At 26.7% G+C, this 22,034-nt stretch overlaps 1 protein-coding gene across 2 annotated transcripts in view; it reads right to left on the bottom strand.

Moving 5' to 3' along the window:
• Positions 1 to 22,034, bottom strand: part of LOC136972760 (uncharacterized) — a 44,229-nt gene that overhangs the window by 19,845 nt on the left and 2,350 nt on the right. For both annotated transcript variants that reach the window (XM_067267387.1, XM_067267388.1), the window contains exons 2-9: positions 19,227 to 19,407; positions 16,988 to 17,103; positions 14,139 to 14,195; positions 10,608 to 10,784; positions 8,971 to 9,158; positions 7,520 to 7,670; positions 4,759 to 5,103; positions 516 to 691 (exon numbers count right to left, since the gene is read on the bottom strand). In XM_067267387.1, the coding sequence (XP_067123488.1) occupies positions 516 to 691; positions 4,759 to 5,103; positions 7,520 to 7,670; positions 8,971 to 9,158; positions 10,608 to 10,784; positions 14,139 to 14,195; positions 16,988 to 17,103; positions 19,227 to 19,407 (1,391 nt within the window). The remainder of the gene's footprint in view (positions 1 to 515; positions 692 to 4,758; positions 5,104 to 7,519; positions 7,671 to 8,970; positions 9,159 to 10,607; positions 10,785 to 14,138; positions 14,196 to 16,987; positions 17,104 to 19,226; positions 19,408 to 22,034) is intronic.

Genomic DNA, 22,034 nt, shown 5'->3' with positions numbered 1-22,034 from the left:
ATTGGGGCCTCCTGCCCCTAAAGTTTCCATATCTGCTCTTGAATTTCATTTATCTAACACCATTCAGAAAATTAAGGAAAGAGACAGACAACAGTGGGAATTTATATATCTACAATTTTTTCTAATTACAGTCCAATGAGCATATTTTTTGGGCATACAGGCTTATTACTCTAATGTATTAAAAAGAAAAACAAGAAATTAATATATGAATAAAACTAAGATTTTGGTTAAGAACTTTATAGTAACAATTATTGAAAGAAATAGAAATACAATATGTTATTAAAACATTATGATGGAGAAACAACATATATATATGAGAATGTTTTAAGAATATAAAAAAATTTCAAGAGAGTTATATGCTGTATTCTTCTCACTGACTTAAAATTTTATGTATTCATTTTTAAAAAGATGTAAAAAAAAATTCCACAATTATTAAAAAAGCAACAAAAAGTTAATAATTTAATAATAGATTATTAAAAATAATTACTATTTCAAAAATGTATAAAGATTCTAACTTTATAATGTTTAATAAGTTCTTCTTCTTCAAAACAGAGAAAACTGCAGCATTTGCAGTGTTGGGCTTCTTTGGCATGGGTAGAAAGATGTTCTTGATATTGCTGAGGATAATAAGCTTGAAAGTTGCATTTTGAGCAAACCAATTTTTCTATATCTGTTTCTGCAGCTTTTAATCCTGTTAAAATAAACAATTTTTCTATTATTATACATAAATAAATTTCTGATTTTTAATAAGAAAGTATATAAGATATCTTTCACAAATTAGTTTAAACAAACTCTTGAAACTCTTTATTTTTATTCTTTAATACATTTGATTTATTCTCTTTTTGATGACTATACACCAAGTCATTTATTTAACTTTTGATAAATGATGGAAAGTTAAATAAGATCAAAAGTTAAATTAATGACCAAGTCATTTTTTTAACTTTTGATCTGGCCTATATTTTATTTTTTTTTTATTCCAAATTAACTCTACTCAATTAGTTTACAATGTAAACATTTTTTAAACTGTCAGTAACTATTATGAAAGAATCAAACTAGTGTATCTAAAAATCATACAACTTTATACTATTCAGAGACTTTCAATTATATTACTTTCTATTCTATGCTAATTGGTAACACTATGTCATCATGAATTTAAAATAGTATTTAACAAAGTACAAAATCTTATTGAAAATTTTAATGTTTTTAAGCAATGTAATTATTCAACTAATTCAATTTTGTGAAAACAAAGAGAAAAAGAATTAAAAAAACAAGCAATTATTTATTGTGACATCGTTGCAATGTTGCTGCAATTTTTAACCCTATTTTTAATTTATTTAATTTAAAATATATGCTCTCGTGCGTGTCCGTATTCAGAATTTCTAACAATATGACATGTATTCAATATAGTGGCCTTCTGTAGTGTGATGTATGTATTTCTATTCAATTGTAATGTTCCCAGGCTTTTATGTAGTGTGACACGATACTTGTAGAGGAAAAAATGACAGGTACTGTACAATAAGTGCCCTATCCATACTCCACAAATGCATTATTTCTTATTCAAGTTCTGTGCACTTGCTGACTTTTTCAGTGCATGTGTTTTGTACATTGTGAGTGTTTGGAACAGATATGTCTGTAATGTATGTGATTTTATTGTGTTTGTCAATGAGTGTGATGTCTGGTTGTAGTAAATTGTTTTATCTGTGATTATGGCTCTGTCGTAGTACATTCTGTGCGTGTTGTTTTCCAATACTGTCTGTGGAATGTATCTGTAGTATGATTCATGGATGTCTACTAATTTGTGTTTCTTTGCAAGCTCTTGATGTATTATATTTGCTACTTGATTATGTCTATGTAAATAATCTGTCTGTGTCAAGAGCTTGTAACCGGAAGTGATGTGTTGTATAGTTTTTGGCATATGACATTTTCTGCATGTGTCATTTGTGAGTGTTCTATTTTTGAGTATGTGTTTTCTGTGGTTTTTAGTATTTATGACCTGATCCTGTATGGCAATCATGAATCCTTTCGTCTCCCCAAAGAGGCATCCCCGAGCTAACCAGCTGTTTGACGCAGTTTTGTCAACAAAATCATGGGCCAGATCATAAGGATGCCTGCCATGGAATGCCTTTCGAGCCCACGATTGCTTAATGGTGTCTATGCTTTTTATATGTTGTGTCATGTCCATATGTTGTGAGTGTAAATTTAATGGTGTGTTATTCGAGTCTGCTAGAGTTACTGCTTTATGTAACTGTGATGTTTCTTGCTTTTCGTAGAAAAATTCTCACAGTGTCTGTATTTGTTTGTAGTGAAGGTTAACTATGTCAATCAGGCCACATCCGACATCTTTACGTGGAAGGGTAAGTCTTTCTATAGCGGATTTAGGATGATATTGTTTATTTATTATTGTTATTATTATTATTATTATGTTAATACAATATATCTGTAAATGTATGCTATATTAAATATATAAACTTTAAAACTTAAATAGCATTTTACTTGAATTAATTATTCTGTTTTACACACATTACAAATAAGAAAAATATACTTATCTTTCATGACAAGACCCTGGGGTTAAATTTATCATTATTAAAGCACATTTAATCATAGTTTTTTCCTACTTCAAAATGTCAGTTATAAATTAACTTAAAATTTTGATAACTTTTTAAAAAATTGATTGATTTAGTAATACAGTGGTACCTTGGTACTCAAACATAATCCATTCCAGAAAGAGGTTCGAGTACCAATATGTTCGGACTCCAAATCATTTTTTCCCATTACAAATAATGTAAAATGGATTAATGCGCTCCAATCCCCAGTTGATTCGCTAGTATTTTTTGATTGTTTCTTTATTCTTTAAAATAGTCGATATCGTCGACTTAGCCATAGAATATTGGACAGCAAGATCCGAAACACGCACTCCATTTTCGTGTTTAGCAATGATTTATTTTTTCAGTTCGATTGTTGTTCTCACTGTTTTCCTTTTCACTTGACCACTTTCACTTTTATTCTTCTTGGGACCCATGTTTAAGGGCTAATAAATCAAAAGAAAAGGATGCTAATCCAAAAAATATAGCACAGCGTAAGTTAATGTGCATGCGAAACAATGACTGTCTCGTAAAGACCAACAACTGCCATATTATCGGGCTAGCAAATGGCTATAGTAATATTAATAATTTAAGATAATTTGGTACTAGAGTTAGGTGTTAGGCGTTATCTCTTGCTAAATTTAATAATTAGAATTTTAATTAAATAATTTAAATAAATTTAGGCCTAACTGGACTGTCTCGTAACTGATGCTGCTGCCGTGGCGTCGGTGTCGACTTGGCGGGCTTTCCCGTTCGAGTACCAAAATTTTGTTTGGGAACAGGGGCATTTTTTTTCCGAAATTTTTGGTCGGGTACCGATTTGTTCGGGCTTCGAAACGTTCGAGTTCCGAGGTATGACTGTATATTCATCATTACTAAATCAATCAATCAAATAATTTTATTTATTAATTCATATAAAAAATGCATAAAACACTAAGTATTGTGTTTATTGTTTATTTATGTAGAATTTTAAAAAAAAAAAAAAAAAAAAATTTATATCACAATTATATTCTAAATTTTAAAAAGTATATGACAATAAATAAATTAAATAAAACTAACACCACATAATGCTGCCAAAAAACTTTGGAATATAAAGTATTTAGTGTATGTTTGTAAATTAATTAATGTCAATTAGTAGAAATACGTAGAAAGACTAAAATGTCTTTACTCTTGCCATGTCCAAATCACTGGAAACAACAATCTTCCACTGCAGAGATAACCTTTCTTTAGAGGCTATGCCCCTGCATAAACATGCAAAATAGTCTAGAAGTCATTTCCAGTGATTGGACATGATGAGACTGAAGACATTTTAGTCTTTCTACATACTTCTACTAAAATATAAATCTGTCAGCCAATTTTTTAAAAAGAATTTATGTCAATTTCTTTACCTTGACAGATATAAAATACAAGGGCTATCTGGAAAGTAACTTCTGTTTTCATGAGGTGCCGACAGAAGTGGAGGCAATGGCCCCAATTTTTGCAACAGTTTAGAGTGAGTTGGTATGCAACCAACTTTGGAAGAGTCCAAGTTGTGCTCTCTGTTGTCTTATCACATATGCCATTGAGAATCCTGCTAGCTGTGAGGTACACTCAGTGAAGATTTTTGTTAGCCAAAAACTATGAAATTGTTGAAATTCATCAACTATGCGAAATTTATGCAAAGAATAAAATTTGTGAGAATGGAGTAATACAATGATGACCTATGTTCAAAAATGGGCAGACAGATTTTCATAATGAGCAGAGAAGTGGCTGGCTAAAGAATTGTACTTGTGACTGAAGAATTTGTACAGAAGATTGATGAAAAGGTTAGAGAGAATTGCAGATTTACAATTACAGAACTTTCTAGTAAGTTTCCACAGATTTTGCACACGGTTCTTCGTGAAGTAATCATTGACATGGCTGAAATCACAGATGCAAGAGTTCTATCACAATGGAATACACATTATGGCAAGTGTTTAAATTTGGCTAGAGACTATGTTGAAAAATAAAGCTGTATATTATAAAATTCCTTTCACTGTACTGATTTTTTTTTTTCAATTACCAAACAAAAATTACTTTCTTGATAGCCCTTGTATAGTCTAATAATAAGATTTATTATAAAATTGTCCTACTGAAGTCAAAAATATATAACAAAAGATACTAAAATAAATTATTAATCCAAAAGCATAAAACTCACCAAGTTTAACTCCTACAGCATCTTGTTTAGGAAGAATAGCTGGCAAAAGTTTATTGGCAAGAGGAACAACAGTAGTAATATTGTTGGAAGAAACAGTCATCTTTTTTTCAACATCTTTTTCTAATACTGTTGAAGATTTTGTAGTGTTTTCAGAAATATCACTAGTCTCTATAGTATTATTATTATTTTCTTTTGCAGATTGAGCAGGGGATAATACAACAATTGCTGGAGATTTATGAATATTTTGTTTTGCAGTTGTTTGTTCTGATATTGGTATGGGTAACTGAGAGGAAAATGTTAAGTTGTCATCTATATTTGTTTCTTTATCATTTATTGTATTTTCACCTGAAAAGAAAAATTCTAATTTTAAATATATAGTATAAAATAATCAATTTCTTTAATACTACAATCACTGGTTTTTTATATATAATTTTATGTTTATAATTTCTTTGGTTTAAATCTAATTTTCCAGTAAATTTCATACTTCTTATTGTTTTTATTTATATTTTGATTGTTTGTTATACTATTATAAAAGTTCAGAAAATTTGCATTGAGTGAATTTTTAAAATTGAACCTCAACTTTAAAAAATTCAGCCAATGCAATACAAATTTATAAAATTTGAGCAAAAATTTGAGTTTATACAACACTTATAGTTTTATTTTGAAAAAGTTCTATACATTTAAAATAATGATCAATTGATAAGGCTGAATTAGAATAAAGCTTGCTGATTAATTTCATAGATACTATGTACTGTACAGTGAAACCTGCTAATGTGACCACCTGCTTAAGTTGACCATTTTGAGCTGGTCCCTGCTAAATAATGCATTTTACAATGAAGATATATCACAGATGGTCACTATACAGTGACCATCTGTCTATTGTGACCTTTGACCCCTTTGATCATGTCCCAAGGTAAGAAATCTTCTTGGATAAAGTGACCATTTTAAAGAATGTAATTCAATCTGTAGAGATCACATTGCAAATATAAAATATTTAAAACTATTTTACTTTGTAGATAAGGGATTTAAACTAAATTTCCTATAATTTTTTTAAATCTTTATTTTATAATATTAAGTAAAAGAAATGGCAGTTTGAAAAATTTAAAATAATCTGTATCATAAATTGAAAACACCAATTAGCAATGCACCAACACTGCAATTTTTAGCAGCAGCACTGGAGGCAAATTTAAACATTTCTGTTATGATATAGATTATGTCTGATCACTATTATAGCTTTCCTTGTAAGAGTGTTTCATATTTTGGCTTCGTTTGGTAAAGTGAGCTAGCTTCGTGTGTTCTTTCTAATTGTTATATTTCTTTGTGTTGATTCTTAATTTGAAAGTGATATTCATTTTTTTCTTTCTTTTTTCAATAACTCACTCAGTGACCCCAATTAACTTTTAGAATGTAAAAGAAAGGATACAAAGAGCTAAATCTTCAGCAGAAGTGTGAACTGTTCTACTTTTTAGAAAGTCATAACAAAAGGTGAACAGTTGAGGAGTTGAGTTAGTAAGATGACCATAAATAACGTCAAAAAGAGGAAGCATGAAAAATGTCTGAATAGATTTCAAATCGAGTCTGAAGATATGAGCAGAAAGAAGAGAGTAACTAAATTTGATGACATAAATTTCTTGTTGTTATACTAGTAAAAAATTTCATTAAAAGTATTGTTTGAAGTGGTTTGCTAAAATGAGGATATTAAACAAAAACACACAAATTTATTGACTACCATTGTGATGATGTGACTACCAAATCTGTTGATTCTGAAGATGATTTTGGAAGTGTTGTAAAAGAGTTCAATAAAGGGAAGAATGAAAGTAGTGAAGATAAAGAAAATCTGTATCACAATGAAGAAGAGAAGCCGTTTTCTTTATCCCACAAGAACGTTTATAATGTGCTGGAGAAAACAGCCTCTTGCTATGCAACTACCAGCTGTCCTGAGGTTCTTGTGCCAATATATCAAGCAAAGAAAATTGTAGCTGATGAAACTTTTAAAAAATAAAATTCTAAAGCAATCCAGGATTGATGAATAATTCACAAAAAATTGAATTTGTTACATTGTTTTTTCTTCTCTGAGATTAGAATACTACATATTCAATTGTTTTGTATTTTTTTGTATTTCATATTAAATTTCATACAGTCAAAGCTTTTGCTTATTTCTACTTAAGTGATTTCATTCAAGAATGCCTACATCCCTCTTTCTGCCTAAGATGACCACTTTGTTGTTCACTGTAGTTGAACTAAAGATAGACAATTAGGCTACTTTTTTGTATTAAATTATTTAGACTATTCTGGTATAAATGATTTGATATATAATCTTATCTCTTAAATTAATGTCTGGAAACAAAGATTGAATGAAAGTCTGGGTAAAATAATTGACAATGAATGTGCATGGTAAGTAGAAGTCATAGGTTCAACTCCTGCTCTGCTTCTCCAGATCAATCTTTCTTCCAAAATATTCTAATTTATTTAATCTAATTCAAAAATTAGTATAATTATTAAATTTAATGCAAAAAGGTGACTTAAATGCCTACCTTTAGTCCAAATTACAAATTATCTATAAAATTAATTAGCTAAGTTAATCTGAAGTTAATCATTATAATAATTTGAGCTCGGTTGTATCTATGTATTTAAATGTCTAAAATAATTTTATTTTCTTATTCAATACCCATTTAGAAATTTAATGCAGTTATGTTTAACAAATATGTACTTAAATGTAAAAAAATTTTCAGAAAAATAATGTCTTTAAATTTGGTCTTACCTTCTCCATTTTCAACGTTATTTTCACAAAGCTGGGTTTCTGTTTGAAGATTACTCGAAGATTCATTATCATCATCATTGGTAGGCTTATTAGATGAAATATTCTCATTATCAGGTGTTTCCAGCATTATGGACATAGGTCCTGTTAAAGGCTTTAAAAAAGTATTTTCCAAGAATTATTGATCAATTAAACAATATGGCAATAAATGAATGTGCAATTTATATAATTTATATTTCACACACACACACACCATTTACCCTTTCTTTTATATCACAGAACAGAGTCATTGGCAGTGTAGAGGATAAATATATGATCCTCTACACTGCCAATTTTTATAGCTTGTTTAATTAATATTTTAGCAACTTTTAGGGCTAGTTGCACAAGTTACTGTTTAAACTACAGATTATCTATCTGTGGAATAAATTTAACCTTGCCACTAATCTCAACAATAATGTTATTTTTAAGATCAGAGTAGATTGTCAGTATAGCTGGCACTGACTAACTACTATTACAACTAACATCAATACGCTGCTAATTGTTTTATTGCACTGTAAATGAAAACTTTCTTCCTGATTTTAAGTTGGTCAAACTTCAATGTTATTATTTTATTGTTCTAAGAAAAATGTTTTCTTTAACATTTATTTAACAACTAGTTTTATTAGATTTGATATATTTTATTTTTTAGTTGAGGTTTTACTGACATTCTGATCTTTCCTGCTTATATGTGGCATGCCAGTTAATCCACAAAAATATGGTAACAATAGTACAGCTTACAAGCAAGAATACTATATAACAGTTATTCTTATTTTCTTTTGTTTCTGAACTTTCTTTAGTATGGGTGCATGAACAGAAACCAGTTTTAGTTCCTTTCTTTTAAACATGCTTTAAGCGTTTTTGTTTATTTAGTGTTTTTCACTCTAATTTAGTATATTACGGTTTATTCAACCTTACGATTAAAACTAGTGCAACCAGCCCTTAATCATCTAAAATCCTTTCCAGTTACATTAAAAATGTTTTAAATTTTCAGATTTAATGTCAATTATTCATAACTTATACAACAGGTCTTGGAATAACTATCTTAATATAACTTAATAATAATTAATAAACTTAATTAATAAATTTTCATTTCATTTTTGATAGTCTTCGATAATTCATTTTCACAGATTTAAATTACAACAAAACTTAACCTAAATTAACAAAGAACCAAATTAATAATCAAATTTTTTGAAAATGATTTTGTAATTTACAGTTTGACAGGATTCAGTAAATATTTAAGAGAAAATATCTTTCCATAATTATATTAATTAAATTTAAAAAATCCAAATCAAACCAAAATTAAAAATAGCAATTAAAATAGTTATTACTTGCAAGATATTAAAAAAAAGTATTAAGATACTGTTTTAAATTTTTCTCTGTACATTAATTAAAAAATAAATAATTAGAAAAATTACCTGTGTGGCTGCTAAGTTCAAACTATTTGCAATTCCCTGAGCAACTTCCTGCAGACTCATCCCAGAAGGTATGCTGGATGTTGGAACTTGCATCATAAAAGACTGCCCTTCTGCAGTTTGGATTAAAAATGCCTGAGTATTTTCTTTTGCCAAACCATATCTTCTTGGTCGGCCTCTACCACGTTTTGCTATAAAAAGAGATTAGTAAATATCTTTGAAATCATGTAAATTTTGAAAGATAAATGGTATATCAAGAGAAATAAAGCCCAGAAACTGAAGTAATAATGTTGCTGACAGAAATCACTTTTATAATTATAAAAGTTTTAAAAAGTTATAAAAGACAATAATTTTTAAACAGTGTTTTATTTTCCAAATTTCTGTTATTACATTATTTATTCAGAATAATAAATTTTTATGCTATCATCTAAATTCTTTATTTTGAACATTAAAGACAAAGCAATAAAGATTAAAATAAATGTAATAGTTCTTTTAAGTAACTGATAAGCAGATGTCACTCCAAAGTCATAAATAAGTCATCATCTGGTCTCTTCCTAATTCAAGTTTTCCTAATTAAGCTTTGACTGTTAAGCTTTTAACTTAATATTAAGCATGAAAAAGTAACTTAATCCTGACTTTTTCCATGCTCAATATTCAACAATCTTTATAATTTTATTTCAAAAATATGTTCCTTCAGCTTTGGAATATAGTGTTGTCCAACTCTAAAAAATTTAAAGAGCTAGAATTTTTAAACTCCTTATCTGCCACTCTAAACTATATTACTCTATACACTAGTGCTTCAACATTTTTTCCATGCTTTTTAATCCAGGTTTATTTTTAACTGTACCTTTATTCCCCATGAGTTATTTGAATTCTGGGATTTAATGTAGGAAAATATGGTTTACAGCTTATTTTTTTAAGACAAATACCAGTTTATAGTAGTATCTTGGTCAATATCACTCTACAATTATCCAGAACAAAATATTAAAACTGTTACTGTGGGTTAATAAAAATTTCAATTAAGTGTAATCTTGGTTTAAACTAAAACCATTTCAAATTAAAACAATAAATTGTACATTTTGTAATATTTTTAAAATGGAAAAATTTTGTATTGTGATATGTCTGACATCTGACATCATTTAATGTACACTTTTCCCATGATTGATTAAACAAAATACATTAAATTAGACTGCCACATTTATAACTGCAGAAATTAATACGCACGATCAAAATTTCATATTTACATATCACAAACTTTTTTATGTAATAACAGTATTCTAACTATTGGTAACAATAGGTTCTTATATAATTGTAAGTTAAGTAAAACAGTCAATGCATATTTTTTGATAACAATATAATCAATCAATAAATATCACTATCATAAGATCCATTTATTTGAATAATTTATATTTGTCATAGAAATAGTTATTCAAATAATAATCATAATAAAAACTAGTAAAAAAAATCAAAATATTAGAAAGAAGACAATACTATATCTTTAAGGCAAGCAGAACAGAAATGCATTCCTTCATCCCACACTTATTTTTAACATAAAACTTACATAATGTTTTTGGACAAATACATATAATTTTGTTTGTTATATCATTTCTAATTTATAAATTATAAAGCAAATGACATACCAGGTTGCATTAATGAAAGCTGCATTGGACCAGTTGAATTCTGTGAGAACTTTTTTGGTCTCCCCCGACTTTTACTTTTTTTATTCACTGGAGATTGGCATTCCTCTTCTTCAAATTCACCATCACCTTCTTCCTCATCACTTCCTAATTCAAGTTTTAAATTACCCGTTTCATAATCTGAAATGAAAAAGAAAAAAACATATGCCAAAATCTAAATATAAAAATATATATTTGCCCAAGCAAAGCCCAGTTATCTGAGGTAACATTTGCACTTTCCTGTCTGATTTTTAAAAAATTTCCATGTTAGATATTGATGATTTTTGTGTCAAAATGCTCAGTAGAACCCTGGCGTGCACATAAATTACTTTTTGGAAAATATAATTATTTATGAGAAAAGATATATTAAAAAAAACAAAAGTGTCAACTTTTGCCTCTTTGACACTTAATAAAAAAAAAGTATTTTGACATTTTTGGGTGCTGTTTTTTGGAATATAAAGCTACACAGTTGCTTGATATTTCTCCAGAGTTTTGTGAATTTTGGTTAAACTGTGGAAAAGTTATCAGAGTTCAAAGAAAAAGAAACCAGATTTATGTCCCTCATCCCCACTAGATGGTGCCACGTTACCTAGCTCATTGATTGCCTCTGCTTTAACTACATGCCTGGCCTGTACTGATTTAAAGGAAATGTCATTTCCTTTCGTTAACATGTCAGCAGTTACACTCAACTCCTCTCATCCCATTGAAAATTTAACTTTTACGTAACTGTTTCAAATATATGTCTTTTAGTCAAGCATCTAACCGACATTATGTTTCAGACAGTTTTCTCAGTTGAGAGTGGACAAAATCTCAAATACAGCTGCTTTTAACAAGTGACTCCAATTTATTGAAGACTTTTCCTGCTTAAATGCAAACTAATTTTATTTGATTACTCTTTTATTTCTTATTTTTTTAGTTTAGTTTACTTTATTTATTTACTTTAGTTTAATTTAATTTCTTTATTACACTTTTCTTTTTTATCTATACTTTTTATCATATTTTTTCCTTTTCTCAACAATAAATCACTTATAATCTTTCATTTGTGACATATTAGTGTTCAAACTGCTCGCCCAGGCTAACTACATCAATAAACATTGTATTGAGTTTCTTGTCACATACCTAGTTGTTACATAAATTTTAAATTCTCTCTATTCATGCCTGATATGTATCATGCTCTAATAGAATGTTAAGATCAAGATTTAATTATCTTACTATTTGAACTGTATAAATTCCTAGGGCAAATTATAAATCTATAGTGTGAGATCTAAGGCCCACCCTTTTACCCCCCTTTAATTACTCAAGATTTAGGTAAAGATTATTATACTTTATTAAAAATTACATTTATTTGAGAACTTATAGAATATTTTTCTACTTGACAAAATTGCATCAATGTTAGAAGGAAGTGTCAACTCGATAATGATCTGATAGATGCTAATGCAATGGTGTCATTTTGCCCCCTTTTAATGTTAAACGTGTAATTTCAGGCATAGAAGGTCCAAAAATTTGTTACACTTATATGTTAAAGAATAGATTGATTTGACTGTTATATTTAATCTATTTAATAGTGGACCAAAACCTTTTAAATTCTATAAGTAAGAAAGGGACTTTTCATCCCCCTTTCCAGTAAAAAGGAAGTTCATTTCCTTTTTCAACAATTTTATTGATGTTTTAATCATCAAGTAATTTACAGATTTTACCCCTTTTTACCCCCCTTTATGATGTAATTTTGTAGTAAATTGATTGGGTAAACTCTAAGAATATTAACGAATTTTGCACCTAAATCGTGGAATCCGCCTAAAGCTTTCGTCTTAGGAGTTAGCAAGAAGGGTTCTCCAATAGTTAGATATGATTACAAGTCCCTCTCTAAATTAGATGTCTAATGTTAAGCAGAAGATTGAAAGACTTACAATATTGTGCCTATAGAAGAAGTATGGACTTTATAATAGAAGACATCGAAAGACATCACATCTGCGAATATTGATAAGGTATTATGAATACGAGAATTATTTGTAAGCTCTCTCTCTCTCGCACGTTAGTGTAGATTTAAAATCGTTTAATTTGTAATAAATTTATTTGTAATCTCCATTTATTATTTTGATTTAATTAAATTTTGTTTGTTATTATTAAATGGATTCATCTTTGACTCAAGTCCATCCAGCATCCTTCCAAACTTACTTGCGACTCTCCTAGTCGTTATCTCGCTAAATGTTTTATAGCGTATCAGTCCGCTCAATATACGACTGATTGGTGTCAGGAAAAATGCAATAACAGGGGATTCAACACATCCTTGTTTTACAAGATATCTTCACAGATACTTGTCTCATCTTAAGGAAGCCATCCCTATTTGACAAAAGGAGAACAAATCTCAAGATTTGTAGTCAATTAAGTGGTAGATAAGTACTTTATGATTTATCTACCTCTGATTAAGCTCACAATAATAATATTAAATATTTACTGTTATTTTATTTTCCTGATTGAAGAAAGTCTTTAAAAAGTCATAATTTACTTCAAACAAATGTTTTAATATATAAAATTATATAATTATAATTAAATTGTAAAGTTATAAAGTATTGTATTTCTTTGTTTATAGCACCAGTGGCTAAGTAAATAAAATCACTGAACTCTGACAGTTTGTCCAAAGTTTGTATCTGACTAATTGGATTTACTTTATGCATTTAACACTTAAACAGAGGAATGTTCTTGGAGGCATACTCCCTCAACATATTGCCTTATTCTATCAATAAAATCTTTATTGTAATATGCATATTAAAGAATAAAAATAAATATTAATTTCAGATTTATTATTTCAAATATATGTATTTTAAATCAACCAATCTATATACCAGTTTATATATGACTAATACATATATATATGATCAACAAATACCTCTATATCAATTAATCAAAGATTATTATTTTTTAAATCAACCAATACAGATAAGAGTAATACAATAGAGTATAAACATGTTTAATATATTTATATATCAATTTATCACTGTAGTTAATATTTCTACCATATGCTAATATTTTTTTATGAATGATAGAATTTTTTTAAAATTATTTAAAAATATAATAGCATTTAATATTTATTAAATTATTGAAACTTTTAAATCTACAACAAATCACCAATTACTAAAATGCCAATGTAATAAACATGTGGACATAATACAAATATTTCAATATTTTTATTATGAATGTCAGAAAACAGATTATTATTTATGATTTAAATAACAATCTGTGTACATGACATATGCTATTATAATAAGAGACAAATTACCTTCAGAGAATTAAAAGCATTATGTATAAAATATGATATAACAAAACTGAAAAACTTTAAGAAAAATGCAAATAAGTACATAATAAACATACAGGTATTAAATATATTAATGCATTTACAATGAAAACAATATAAATATAAAACATAAATTAAACAAGACCATCATTTGACATTTTAAGTCTTCTGTTATATCAATTACTAAATAAGTAACCTAATACCTTTTAATGATTGGGCTTGTTTTCGTTTCCTACTGCTTCTTCGAACAATAGCACCATCTACAATAATAATTACTTTATATTAAAAGAAAGAAATACAGCAATCAGATATTTTATATTTTTATAATATATTTTATAAAATTCAATATTAAATAATAGAAAATAAATATAAAGCTTCCAAATCATTCAACAAATTAAATTTTTTAGATGCCAATTACAATAAACCTAATATAAATAATAATACTGTAATAAAAAATTATTGAATACATGAATAATACAATCTTCTGTTGATCTAAATCAATCTTCTGTTGATTAAAAAAACAGAACAAAATAACTTATAAGTAATTGTTTTGTTTTACAGTTCTGATGCTATAAAACACAGTGATTTATTTTGATCGTTAATAATGTCAGATTTCTTACATAATTAATACTTGCTAATTATGAAAGTTATATTCCTAATAAATAGCATGGTTGGTAAAACAACATTTGCCAAAAAGGAGGATCTATGATCACTAAGGTGAAAAGGAGAATAATTAAAACATAAATAATGTAGTATAATTTAAAATATTAATTTTATATCAAAAATATAACAACATAACAAAAATTTCTGTAAAACTGAATAAATTTCAAAACTGTTTCAAACTGATTGAAAACTTAAATTTTTTAAGAAGCATCAATGCTTCTTAAAAAAACTGAAGTCTGGATTATTTTGTTTTTTGTTCATCATTTGATCATCTAAATTCACATAATATAAATAAATATTCTTTAAAAAATAAATTTTTGTTTAATGTGTGCTTGATAATTTCATGATATTTTTGAAATTAATTTGAAGGTTTATTTGAGGCAATGTGACTGTACAGTCAGCTAAGTGAGAATGCCTCTCAAAAGGACTGTTATGGAAAACTAGCCTGTATTTAGGTGTTTGAAATGTAAAGAAAAACCTGGAAAAATCCATATGGCAAGCCTGTTGGTGAGGCACAAACTTATGACCAACTACCAATGTTCAGTGGTTTTATTCAGTCAGCCACGTGAGTACTTAGGGGGGAAAAAGTTTAAAAACTTAAAAAAATTGTAAATTCAGATGCTGAACAAGACCAACATTTCTGCTGTAAAAGAAGTTATCACATCTTTTGATGCACTTAATTGCGTTAAGAAATTAAAAATGTACTCAAATCAAACTGGTTTTGTTGAACTTGATGAAAAAGTTTCTGAAATTTATAGCATAGTAACACAAAATTTTTTAAGCAAACTGTGCTAATGCACCTCAATTATTAATTACTAATTATTTCAGAAAAATATAACAAAGTTTAATGTATTTTTAATTTCTACACTTAAACTTCTACACACTATAAAAACAATTCTTTAGCTGTTTCATATTTAAGGTAATTAAATGTAGAATAGAACAAAAGTTAAATGTATTGGTTTGAAAACTTTACCATTATTTAAATAAAGAATTTAATTTGATTAATATTTGTTTCAAATTTGTGTAATATCCAATGAAGAGAAATATATACATACACTGTTTGCAGTGTATATGTGTGTATATATACATATTTTTCCTCTAACACATAAATTACACTTTTTTCACTCAATTTTATTTCTCAACTAGTGAAAATTAGATTACTCTTGCATTATAAACTATTCTGCAAATATTTAAAATAAGTTAACTTTATTTTTATTTAAGAATAAAGTTGCTTTATAAATTTTACATAAAATTAAAAATATACTGTTCAAATTTTATGTTTTGTTACCTGTTTTATATCAGTATCTTTCAATGAGATAATGATCCCATTCACACAGCAAACTCTAAGTACAAATGGATTTTAGCTAATGGGAGTGCCTATTATCCCAGCTCTCTCTCCTGATCTTAATCTGATGGAAAATATTTGGGAGATTCCAGTGCAAGCTGTTTATCTGTCCTCCAAAAATTCATATAATCAATGCCAGACCGCATTAACAAAGTTAATATAGCCACAGGAGGCTTCATTGGATATTGTTAAATATAATTTATTAACATATCATTAATTGTTTCAGTTAATTCTGTTATATGCCTTTATATTTTTGGGTCACTCAAATTGATTACAATCCATTAAAATTATTGTTTATTTTTTTCTGTCTCAATAAATGGTTATTATTTTTTGTGTGTGCATTTGTGAGAGTTCAAGCAAGCCACAATAAATTTTTGCAAGGTTTTCAGTGTAAATGGTTTTATACAGAAATCTATTAGTGCCTTTAAATTTATGTGATGCACCTTATTCTTAATTTAAAATATATTCTCTTGATTTTAGTAGTGTCTTTCCCCTGTACATCATACTTTTCCTGATAACAACAGAGTCATACTGGTCATCTATTTAACTCTGTTCTGGAGAAAATTTTTGAATTGAAATCACATCACTATCTGGTCCAGACTAGAAGTTCATATACAGTTAATAGGGATCTCCTGTAGCTAAGCTTTCCATATCTGGTCTCACCTTTCATTTATCTAACTGTTCAACATTAAGGAAGAACAGACATTGGTATTCATCTGGTTAGACAACCAGATGAACAATATAAAGTTGGATGAATACACTTGTGCCGACAACAGTGAACATGTAACTCACACTTGCTGATGAGCTCTATACAGTACATATGCAAAACTAACAGTGTCACTGTCATTTTTAGTTTTCATATAAACAAAATCTTCATGCAAGTTAAAAACTTTAAATGATGTCAATTTTTTTGCTGATTTGGAAGCCCCCCTCACTATGTAGAATCCAAGACATATACCTCATATGATGTGAGATAATCACTATATGAAACTTGTATATTTAATTTATAAAGAAAATAGTTATAGAGAAATTAATTCTCTTTACCATCAGTTGTAATCTCAACCATTCCTTTTCTTGCTTCATCTAAGTTAATATCTTCATCTTCATAAGCTGACAATGCTTCTTCCTGTTGATGTTGCTGAAAATCATTTAAAATTTTCCTGCAAAAATTATCTGATATAACAATTTGTTTCCTATTGTTTTATATTTTAAAATATAAATAAAGTAATTAACAAAGAAGAGAAATAAAATTTGTTTATATTAAAAATTTTTTAAAATTTATTTTATGTTAAAAAATGTTTTAAATCAAAAACACAATTATAAGACAAAAAAATTGGTATAAAAATATATAGTCTACATTAGACAGTATAATATATAAAATTGACTATTATTTAAGAAAATAATAAATATAAAAGTAAAACAAACTATCCATCTACATGTATATTTTTTTGAAAAATGTTTTTACATTAAAATTAATTTACTGATTAATAACCTCACAGTTATTCTGTTTCAATATCTATTTCATGTCATTTATAAACTTGTGTGAAAACTTCTGTAGTCACTTCTTACCTCACAAAATGTTACACTTATTTTTTTCCTACTATTTGATTTTATATCTTTTATTTTTAAAGTTTACAATAAACTTTTAATGGATGTCTCAGCTACATGTTTTGAATTGTAATTATGTTAGAATATAAAATGTCTTCTGAACCTCAATTTAGTTATAGATTTTACTGGATCATCATCAAATGTATATTATTAAAAGACATTCTGTTTCTGATGTAAGCATTAAATACAAACAATTTATTCTTTGAGTAGTTTTGTAATAGTATTATTTGTAATCTTATAAATCAAAAATAATAATTTACTTACTGTATTGTATTTTTTGTAATTTTTTCACATAGAGTTAGCTCTTAAGACAAATTAGAGTATTGTTAATATTTGATTCTTGGTTAACTATTAAGTATCATAATCTGCTGTCAGTCAATGTCATAATACTTATTCTATTTACAATAACATCTGTTAAACTGTTCAGATACTATTTAACAATTAGCATTAACAATTTATGATTTATTTCTTAATATTTTTTGTTCACAATTTGTAACTTTTTGCTGAATTTGATATTCAATCATAACATATTAAATATAATTTTTTTCTTCTAAAAATACAATTCCAAATTATTAAATATTTAATTTTTTGTGGGATTGTTCTCTAGCAACTTCACTTAGTTCAAACTTGAAAAAACTTACAAGAAAAGCTCAATGATAAAAAAGTTTTAAATATTTACACACCCACATATATATAATTATAAATTTATAAATATCAGAAAAACTTTGGTAATCATCATAAAGCATGGTTTTATCAGTAGTTGGTCAGTTTACTTTTCATAGTTCACACTACTGTTTCATTGTTTTAGACTTAGAGAATAAATATAGTGATAAAAATCATTCTAAATTTTTAACCATTTTGTAATATGTTGCATGTTATAATATCTCAATTTATATATAATTGCAAATATAGAATAAACATTGTTCTTGAAAAAAGCATTAATTGAAAAAAATAAAAGTACCTATTCACACAAAAATTACCTAAATAATGAAAAGAGTAAAATAATGTCTACTTTGAATTCAAGAAATAACTTCTTAATCAAAAATCATTTTTTAAAATATAAAAATATACTTTTTAGCACACTCCACTATAGTAGTGAAGTGCTTATGTTAGGACTTTTGTGTGTGTGTCAGAAGTTGTGTTCTGTTCAATCCATTCATTGCACATGAGCAAAAGAGAACTGAACATTTTCATTTACAGTCACTGTAAGCTATAGTAAAAATTACTCAGTTCTTCTGGAATATCCCTTAATGTATATTCAGTAAAAAATTCTTCTGAACAACTACTTGATTCAAGAATTTATAAAATTTAGTTTAAAGAAAATTAGTATTTGATTTGCTTTTGTGGAGCATGCTATCAGATTGGCTTGATCAACCTTGTTTCTTTTTATCATAATTTATCCAATAAGTTTCCGTTTATTTAGTTAAAAGTTTCAGAAAAATTTTCACAAGAAGAAAATTTCAAAAACAATTAAAACACATAAAGATTACATTTCAAAATATAATTATTAATTATTATTTATGTCAAAGCATTCCATATTTAGTATTAAAAAATAAATACTTGCTGTATATGTTTGAATATTAATGTTTATAATTTCAATTAATAAATTTTCATTTTTTTAAATGTGATTGTTTTACTATGCTAATTATTTTTATGTTTTAAAAAATTGATTTACCTTGGCCTTCCTCTTTTCTTCTTTGGTTTATCTGGCTCTTTAATAGGATAAGCAACAACCTGACCTGTCTGCGGATCATGCTGAAGAACACATTTCTGCCCATTAACAACAATTAATGAATTCTGTGATAACTGAATAGGTTTTGATACATCAATCACAACTACATTTCCTGTATCATTGTCTAAATTTTAAAAAATATAAAAGTAATTATATTTAATGCGTGACTAAGATAATTTTTGTTATTTTATTTATATTTAAGGTTTTTTTTATTCTACAACATATTTCTTAAGGAAAAATTTAAGCTGTATAAAATCTAAAAATATTAGACTTTAACTCACCGCTACAATATGACAACACGGATTCACCTTAATTAATTATCTTTTAATTGCTTACAATTTCTGTTATATTTAATAAAACTTAAAAACGTCTCATAGTACAATAATACTTTTATAGCAATTACATGACCTCTCACTATCTGGCAATGTGTTTTCTTTTGCAAATACTGTGAGACTTATAATTAGGGTGTTGGAATGGATTTGGTAATGGTCATTGTAAGTTGAAGCATAGTTGTAAATGAATCAGTATATAATACTTTTATTTTAGGTAAAATTGATATACATAGATTCTTGTTTTCTCAGGTGATGAAAAAGCATAGTGGCACTAAGAATGGGTTAACTAACCCACATTTAGTGCCACTGAATCTAAATCATATTCAGTGCTTCTGAGTAAAACCATTCTTCTTCAGAATTCAAAACTAAATGCTACTCATTGTAGTAAATATCATGGTATATACATATTATTTTTAAGTGCAATGTAATACATACTTGATACAATGTAATAAAATTGTATTCTGTATATTCAGAAACATCAGATTAAAATGTTATTCATTATAATTAAAACATAAGAAAAGCATTTTAAACATGTTTTAATATTTTTTTGTTCTGTAAATGGGTTGGATAAATTTCTAATCAATTGTCTGGAACTACTTGGGATATAACACAAATTTATTCAGTATTTCATTTCATGTCATATTTGCTGACATGCAACTCGTGCAAAAAACAAGACCATACTGTATAGTTATATAATATAATATAATATATTAAATTATATGAGGCTAAATAAACTTTGTTTAATGTCCATATAATATAAGTGAAAGAAATTTTTTTTAAATAAAATTAAATGAAAAGCTTTTTTGTTTACTCAAGATTTTATTCATTAATAACCTCTTCATAAGCTATAAAAATAGTTCAAACTTTATTTATGATTTTTTTTGTTATGTGATCATTTTATATTATTTTAAGAAAATTTTGATGATTTCAATTTAGAAATTCTTTACACACAAAGATAAACTTGGCGCATAGTAATATTTAATAAATATTTTAAATTGCTCTTCACTAAGGTTCAACGAAAATTATATGAGAACTTTATTCAAAATATGTCAATTATGTTTCCAGAACATTAATAATCAAACAGCAAAGTTTTTCATTTCTGTTCTATTGATTTTCTTTAGTATTTGCAGGTAATATTCTACTAAATAAATATCAAATTGTGTAGATATAAATGAAAATGAGATGTTTTCTTGATATATTTTCAATTATTTTCATGAAAATTAAATATAAACTTGTTCTAATAAAAATAGATTTGTTTATAGTTTTATTTTTAAATTCTGATTCTTAAAACTGCAGCTTAATATTTATAATTTATTTATAAATAATTTAAAACTGTCTGAATAAGAATGAGAGTGAGATGTTCTTCATATAATTCTAGGTTATAACCAATAAAATTTAAATCTGTATAATTATGAAACTCATTAAAATAGAAATTATAGTAATAAATTATTATTATTAATGATAAAAAATATTAGCCAAATATAATTTTTTTAAATATTTCATAACTCGATTGTTCAATCTCATCACCATATATTTCTTATAATTCTAACAAAATGATTGAAAAATTTTAAATATATTTATATAGATAGATAGACTGTCTGGCATAGAAGCATTAAACTATTTCAAAAGCAAACAATTATTTTCATATCAATGAAAAAATTCATTTGAAATGCAGATACATCTAACTCTATTTTTATGCAATTTTGATTTAACTTGGTATGGAAATACTTCAATTCACTTTTTACATGATTTCTTTTGATCTAACAAGTTTCAATAAATTTATCTTTTTAAAAATCTCCATTTGAATAAATAAAAATTTCAATAAGAAAAAATATTCATACTTCCTTTTTAAAAAAATACTTCTTAGAATTTGCATTTAAGACTGCTACACATACACACAGAAAAGAGTAAAATTTAAAAATTTACATATGACTTATTTGAATGTGTGTAAAGAATCAATATTTTATTCAGACTGACTGAATAAAATATTGTATAGAATAAAATATTAATAATAAAATATTGTAAGAATAAAATATCCTGTGACTGAAAGCGAAAAAAATTTTAAAGTTTGAGAATTTGTTTGTCTGATTCATTTCTTTTGATTTCTTTCAATATGGAATAGTTTTCTGTGCCACTCGGTGTTAAAAGCTAGAGTATTTTAGTATTTAATTGAAAAAGTTATATAAAAAAACTAAAGTTAAAAATAAAGTTTATGTAAATAATACAGTTATTAAATTTTCCTGATAAGTAAGTTACACTTATCCCTCTTCTAATTATGAATTATAACTGTTTAAATATATGCCATTATATTAATTGGTATGTTGTATTATTTTTAGTGATTTTTAAGATTGGAACCAATCTTCCATTTTTCCATATGGACATTATCTTTACATATGCAGTTCTTTTTTACAGGTATACA

This window comes from Centruroides vittatus, unplaced genomic scaffold, assembly GCF_030686945.1.
Source record: "Centruroides vittatus isolate TY-2023 unplaced genomic scaffold, ASM3068694v2 contig_301, whole genome shotgun sequence".
Lineage (NCBI taxonomy): Eukaryota > Metazoa > Arthropoda > Arachnida > Scorpiones > Buthidae > Centruroides > Centruroides vittatus.
The sequence above is the reverse complement of the archived record's forward strand: the minus strand, read 5'-3'. Positions and strand labels throughout refer to the sequence as shown.